General features: G+C 38.4%; 1 protein-coding gene across 4 annotated transcripts in view; it reads right to left on the bottom strand.

The window, feature by feature from the left end:
* Positions 1–5,364: 5,364 nt before the first annotated feature.
* The window catches only part of zmp:0000001301 (rab9 effector protein with kelch motifs), a 72,579-nt gene continuing 70,295 nt past the window's right edge, over positions 5,365–7,648 (bottom strand). For all 4 annotated transcript variants that reach the window (XM_039759436.1, XM_039759437.1, XM_039759438.1 and 1 more), the window contains exon 19: positions 5,365–5,816. In XM_039759436.1, the coding sequence (XP_039615370.1) occupies positions 5,712–5,816 (105 nt within the window). In that variant the 3' untranslated portion in view covers positions 5,365–5,711. The remainder of the gene's footprint in view (positions 5,817–7,648) is intronic.

Genomic DNA, 7,648 nt, shown 5'->3' with positions numbered 1-7,648 from the left:
CCTTTTCATTACTAGCCAGGGATTGATAGTTATTTCCCCCTCTAGTAGGCATTTTCAGGACTTTATGTGCTTGGGGACTCTTTAGGTCAAAAGATTTAGTTTATATTTTTATTTTGGCTTTTTCATTCTTTTCCAACTCTAATTTGTGTTCTGCAGTGGCAAATGTTAAAACTGGCCTTGAGAGGAATATTTAAGACCCACATGTGTCATGACAAGTCGCTAAGCCGCTAGTTTGCTTTCGGAAGCTCTATTTTTGTTTGTTTGTTCATTTTTCTACATCTTTTAAAACATATTTTCTTAGGGTAAAACTTTAAAATATTATGTGGTCCAATTCTATTCTGTCTGAAGTCATTACATAAAAATGTTCTTAGTCTGCTCTGCTTTTGGCTCAGAGTTTAATATGTCTCTTTAAAGACTCCCAGTTTAGGATTATTGGTTTGCTTTTGCCTTTCTGACTTATCTGGCTTTATGGATTTCTCCTTTGGTTCTGGTTATTGCTAGTTTATTAATATTCTGTTGATGTTCTTCTGATTTATTTCATAAATTAACAATTTTTCTTCTTTTTATATTTAATGTATTTGTTTTGTTATGGTTGTCTTTTTAACTTTTTTAAGTCTTTGTATTGTTAGTGTATTTAATAAAATTTAATATGTAACACTGGTCTGCACTAAAATCCTTCCAAAATCTGCTGAATCCTTTTTAGAAAATGGAATTTCTCTACGCAAACAATTTCCACAAGATATCAGATTCAGTGAATATGGCATCTTGAAGAAATCTTTGAATTTTTTTTAACTCAGCCCCATAGTTTTGGACTTGCTGGCGGGATCAAACAATAATTCTAGGCATGCTAATGCATTTCCTAATTGTTATAATTAAAACTAGTGTTTTGCAATTAAAATGTTGTACTGCATACTCGAATACCATGTTGAAATGTTTTCTTCTCAACTCTCAAAGATGGCTGAATTGCTGTTTCATAACCACACCTGTCCGCTTTCTTGAACCTCCTGATTCAATTGTGTACAATTTGATGGACAGTTTATTATCTACTAAATGAGAGGGCTGTTTCAAATGATTCCATTTTCTATATTTCAGAATTTTTTTTCTTGTAAAGATGTTTTTGAATCTTGTAACTATTGGTGTTATAAAAATGGATACGCAGTATAATTTTTTTACCAACTATATATGTTCTGATGTAGTGAGATCTGCACTTCAAAATGATCTAATATCATTGCTTTTCAATAATGGATATATACTGTATGTTATGGATGCTTATTTGAAAACAGGTAAAGCTTTTTTACTGCTTCAAAACAGTAAAACTAGAAATATCACTTGTAAATATTTCATAACAAGTTATTTTTTGGGGGGTTCTTGACACATTCACTTACATTTCTTTAGTGCCTGGATGCTTATTCCAACACCTGCAACCAACATATTTGTGCAACATACTTAATTCTTCAAATGTAAAAATTCTGAAAGAGAAATGTTTGATCTTTATATTGAAGGGTATAACATGAATACTGAGTGAAGGATGATGAAGTTATAGCCAGTTAAATCATAGTAGCAGAAAACAGACAAAAAATCAGTATAAAGAGTGTCACAGACGTGCACATGGGAGGCAACTAAAAGGCTCAAAAGACGGTAATTCCAGGGGACGGCAGAGTGCACTAATCCTTTTTTTTCCATTAACAGACCGATAATGGGAAATTCTGCTTGGGCCCGATGATACCACTTCCGGTTCTGGTCCCAAGATGCCACTTCCACTTTAGGGCAGGATGCTTCCAGTTTCCGGCGGCCCGATTATGTCACTTCCGGCTCCTGTCTGATGACATCATTTCCCGGCTCCCTCTATATAAACTCCATGTTTGCCTGTTTGCTTTGTTCTTGCTCTGGACTGAAAACCTGTAACACTAAACCACAACCTTTGCTATTTTGGCAGCCAAATTCAAATATACAGGCGGCCACCCCCAAACCTCTTTCTGTGTGGTGTGGAAACTATTACAAGAGTTACATAAGTTATGTTTGTTTTATGGCATAAGTATTTTTATGCTCTGAATATTATTTGAAGTACTGTATATTCTGAGGTGAAAAATGGCTCTTCCATATTCTTAATGTTCGTCGAGTTGGAAACAACACAAGATCAACTATTTTGCTACACATTTTTGCTTCTAATGAGTAATTGTTTTTCTCTGTTCTTATTCCTTAAAAATGTGTACAATTTTTTATTTAACAGGTTATGAAGATGCATTTTTATTGACCAGAAGAGAAAAACTTATTACTGAAATTTTTTTGCAGAAATATGCAAAATTGGGTTGATCCAACAATTGTCTTGAGCAGGTAAGAGGCAGGGGCCTTGCTAGGTTTAGCACTCATTAGGAGCTTGCCTCCTCCAAATCCCCTTGGAAAATAGCACTACACGTACATTACACAGATCTCTGTAGAGTTTCGTTCTAGTCATCCATGCCTGGAATAGGAGGCTGGGCTCTTGAAGATCAGGAGCAAGATACTAAGATAACTGAGGTAACAAGTAAGCAAATGGTAACATAATTTCTTTACTGAAAAAAAGTGTGTGCCACCATTTTGTTGGGGGGTAGAAAGTTGGAAATTACAAGGAACTAGTCAAGAAGCTCCTTTCTTCCTACCTAGTACTTGGGCACTATACATCTTTAAAAACCTATTTCCTACACTCTGATTTGGATTCCCCAAGTACATCAGCATTCTTGATGAACATCGTGAGAGGTTCCACCAGGTCATCACTCAATTGCAGAGATGCTATAATGGAAAGTAAGGTGAGTCTATTTTATCAGACATCTGTTGATTATTCCACCATGAAACACAATGAATCATAAGCAATAAAAACCATAAAGTGATTACTTTTTGAAAGTAATAATTATATTTGGTGGTGGCTCTAAAGCTAAGGATTTACTCTGGTATCTGGATGGTTGACAGTTCAAATTCTGAAAGTACTTGAAGTGATCCTACTCTTCTGGGACCTTGAACAAGGCTCTTACCTGAAAACTGCTCCAGAATAATAATTCATTACATTTATATAGCGCTTTTCTCAGTACTCAAAGTGCTATCCACACAGGGAGGAACTGGGAAGCAAACCCACAGTCTCCTTACGGCAAAGCAGCAGCACTACCACTGCGCCACCTGTGAGGACGAGAGGCACTAAATAATGGCTGATACTGCACTCTGACCCCCAAATGTCATGCAAAAATTAAGTTTCCCCTCAGGAATTAATATAGTGTACCAAATACCTAAAAATTAAAACAGTTTTACATTCTAATTTATAATTTTTTAAAGTCTAAACATACCATGTTGTTCCCTAAAATAGTATATTTTATTTCATTTTAAACCATCATCTCTCAAAAACTGAATGTCAGAGTAATTCTGTTGCCAGATTTGGAATGAGCACCCTCAAAAAATCTATGAAGAACATTAAAAATGTATTTAGGTGGCTCATTTTGTGTTTAAGACAATTTTATTTGGATCAACCTTTCCTTTTGGCATGAAAATCACATTCAAAAGATGTTATATTAATATCGGGATATGAAATCCTGCTGAAAAAAGTCAGAAAGCATTCTGGTCATATCCAAGTTTAAATGTTGCTATCCCTCAATGCTTGCATGGACTGGGTCATGGGGTCCAGTGGCTGTGGGACATCTGTTGGTGTAAAGAAATTCACTGATTTTGACTTTGCTGATGATGTTGTGATCAATGGAGGCTCTGATCGGGGCTCTCGAGGGACTGAGTGAGGAGTCTGAGTGCCTGGGCTTACGAGTGTCCTGGATAAAAACCAACATCAGGCCTTTAATGACCTCTTGGGCACAGCCATCAGCAGTGTGTCTGTCTGTGGAGAGAGTGTCGACCTTGTTGAGAGGTTTACTTACCTCAGCAATGCCATTCATGTCTCTGGTAACTCTTCCTATGAAGTCAGTAGATGGATAGGGAGAGCATGGGGGGATCATGAGGTCACAGGAAAGGGGTATGCGGCTCTCCTAATATCTATGCTAAAGGATGAATGTCCAAGTCTTTAGCATCCTGGTGCTTCCTGTTTTGCTATATGTTTGTGAGACATGGACACTATCCAGTGACCTGAAACAAACACTGGACGGTGTCTCTTCTGAGAATCCTTGGGTACTGCTGGTTTGACTTTGTGTTGAATGAGCGGTTGTTCACAGAGTACCAAATGAGGCAGTTTACTTGCATTGTAAAGGAGCATCAGTTACGGCACTACAGCCTTGTGATCTTCTAAGGGAGATCCAGCTCACAGGATCAGCATTGTTTAGGACCCGAGTGGCTGGACCAGGCCAAGGGCGTGCCCACGTAACACCTGGCTGCGGCAGATAGATGCTCATTTCCGTATGTCTGCCTGGGGGGTTGCCAACCAGGATCCCGAGCTGTTTCGTCATTTGGTGGGTGCAGCAACACGCTGTAACAAGTCATGCTCCCCAACCTGACCTGACCTGACCTAACTCAGTGAAGGCTGGAAGTTGTAGATTCCCTGATAAATGATACAGCACTAAATCTGTACTGTCATGACTTGCTGTAACAAGGGGCTCTTAAAGCATTTCATCTTTATGTGCTCTATTTATTTATAGATTTTTCATGTGCCTGTAAATGGGAGGCAACATAAGGGCTCTGGTGATTGTAATTACCCACCAAACCAGGGGCTGGCACTGTGTTCTAATAACTTCTCTCTTCCCCACTATGCAGAACTGACGGCCACTTCACCACTGACATCGCTTCCATTTTCCGCCCTGCTGGAACTGCCCTTTCCTGCTGAGTTACCTCATAACTTTGAACCGCCCATCTTGCTCCAGTTCTCTTCTGAGCTCCTACCTGAAAAGACGTAATCTGCAGCTTGTTGTGTGCTTTGTTGTTTTTCAGCTTTTTCTGTTATACGGGGTCATGAAGGTGGTGCCCCAACTCTTTGACGTGTTTGTGATTCCTCTTGTATCATAGGATTTTTATAAGGTGTACAGTTTTCTTTGTGTTTGCAAGCTGGATGCTTTTCTTAGATATGCCACAAATTATATACCGCTAATATACAGTTTGGCATAATCAGAATAAACTATATATTTGATCTTGTGGTGTATTGCCACTAAATACAAATTAGCTTTGAAGGCTTTGCAATAGATTTCATAATTAAATACTTGTGCTCTTTGAAATTTGTAGGATGTCTGTGTATTATTGGTGGGGAAAGATGTGTTAGTGCAGAATTAAACCAAGTCTGAGGTAATTCTGAGGACTGCATGTTGTTGCCAGCAGCAGCTGCACTGATCTAATAATGTCCCTGATGAAAAGTTGCAAAAGTCAGGCAGTGACATCGGAATCGATCATACATACGATACACATTCATAGTAAGAATGCGAAAACGTAAATTGCTTTAATATAGATAGATGATTGTGTCATAAACATACAGAAAGAGTGTTCAGTTTTTAGGGATTGGGATTGTATTGGAATATAACACAAATGCAGCTGTATTTATGAATGATGTCATTGTAGGTTGACTCTGCATTGCTGATTCTACTTTTATAAAGTTGGTGGAATGTTAAGTTAAAAGAGTTGTTTACTGCAACAATCTTTGATTATATGCCATCCAATTGCTCTTTCCATATTACTATATTTGGATTTGTAGAATTCATTTTATGCACAATAGCTACTTTTCAAAAAATGGTTATTTGAAAGGCTGTGTGTCACAGTTGATTTCACAGGCCTTTAAACTGCTTCATGATTGCACATAACTGCTCACTGCGCTTCTCCATTACAATTTGCTCTTCTTTCAATTTCTCCTGTTCACGTAGCACATCTTCCTGTGAAGAAACAAGGACATTTTCTGTTTTAGAAAGTTGAATTACCAAAATAAGAAATAAGAGGCAACAAACATATATAACAGTTGTTTTCTTACTGTGTGTAAGCCCAAGTAAAGTGAAAGAAGTACTTTAAAACCTTACTTGTTCTGCATCAATAAATAGTTAAATTGATAAAAGAATATGAAATGCTTAAATGATATGTGAAGTAATGTCTCATCTGTTGTGGGAGCCCAGATGAGAATGCAGAACATTTCTTTATTTGCACAGAGTTATGCATAAATGTTTCAGTCCATGGAGTGAGCCACCAATAAAACAATTCATGTGCTTTTATACTTTTTCTAATATCGATTACTTCATGTAACACCTTGCGTCATGTAACTCTTAATATGTAGAACTTTATTACCTCCTCCAGTCAACTAACACCACCAGTAATTTCTAACTCATGTTGATTCTCCCATTATTCTGATCACTGCTTTGTTAAGAGGGGTGTTTTGCAGATTGATCTTAGCACCGATTCATTGGAGGAGGAATGGGCTTTCCCATTAGTTTATCTACAATTTCTGGAGGGGTGTTCGTTACTCATTTACCTCATTACGTTTCCAAAAACTGAACTCGTATACTGCATATATTTAATTCTAATATGCAAGTGAGAAGCTTTCAACTACAAGATAGCAAGCCAGCATTTCAGTTATACTTGCAAGCTAGCTACAAATTAAAACTGGACATTGATATCCCAGAAATTTTAAACCAGCTATTAGTAATCTTAAGGAATATGAAAATATCTGGAATGTATGGGAAATTCGTAACATTACGTACTTTCAAAAAACATATACTTTTTGTTTACAGCTTTGCTTATTGTCACCCTTACACATATCTCGATTATAATAAAAAAAATCCTGGGATGGGACATGACTTTTTCAGAGAGATACTTTCACGTCCTGCAAGATGAGACTTTGTGCCAAGAGATTTAACCACGCCCGTGGCCGGAAATAAAAGCCAAAGAGTAGATGACAAAGTAGAATGTCATAAAGAATTCAAAAATGTTGGTGTGATACACATGCAGAGCAGTACTAAAATTCGAAAGTCTCAAAAAAATGATAGTAAAGATCATGTCACCTCTTAATCTTCTTTTGCTTAAACTCTCTGTAAATCTTTCCTCATAACCCTCTTCTCTTGACTTTTTCTCACGCTGTTATGTCCTTTTTGTAGCCTGGACATCAAAACTGCACACAGTATTCCAGATCAGGCCTCACCAGTGCATTATAAAGCTTTAGAATAACATCCTTGGACTTGGACTCCACACATGAGGGCGCTATATAACTAAATGGCTACCTGAACTCTGTCTGGTGTGGTCTATGACCGGCTTGTCATCCTGGCCAATACCCCCAGGCTGCCAGATGGAGCCCTCCCTTCAGCATGGAGGTGCCCCAAAGACCAGCAGGGAATCATGGACAATGGAGTTTTCATCCACAGCCCTGCTGGATACCACAGGGGCTACTAGAGGGAGCTGCAGGGAGGAGCAAAGAATATTATTTGCCCTACGCCCCGGAAGTACATCCGAATCACATGGACTGAGGGTTCAGAAGCACTCCTGGGTCACGGACTATAAAAGGACTGTGGCAGCTCCCAGACAGCGAGCTGAGCTGGGTGGAAGGGTGGCAATGCGTCTGGGAGTGGAGGATTGGTTTATTGTAGTGTATTGTATAATTTAATGAGTATGGCGGAGGAGACGGTGCTTTGTGCACTGTTGTGTATGAATAAAGTCAACATTTGGACTTCTATCTGGTGTCTGGCATATTGGACAAGGTTTGAAGAGAGCGATAGCACCCCCT

Source organism: Polypterus senegalus, chromosome 7 (assembly GCF_016835505.1).
Source record: "Polypterus senegalus isolate Bchr_013 chromosome 7, ASM1683550v1, whole genome shotgun sequence".
Classification (NCBI taxonomy): domain Eukaryota; kingdom Metazoa; phylum Chordata; class Cladistia; order Polypteriformes; family Polypteridae; genus Polypterus; species Polypterus senegalus.
This window is presented reverse-complemented; position numbering and strand designations above follow the sequence as displayed.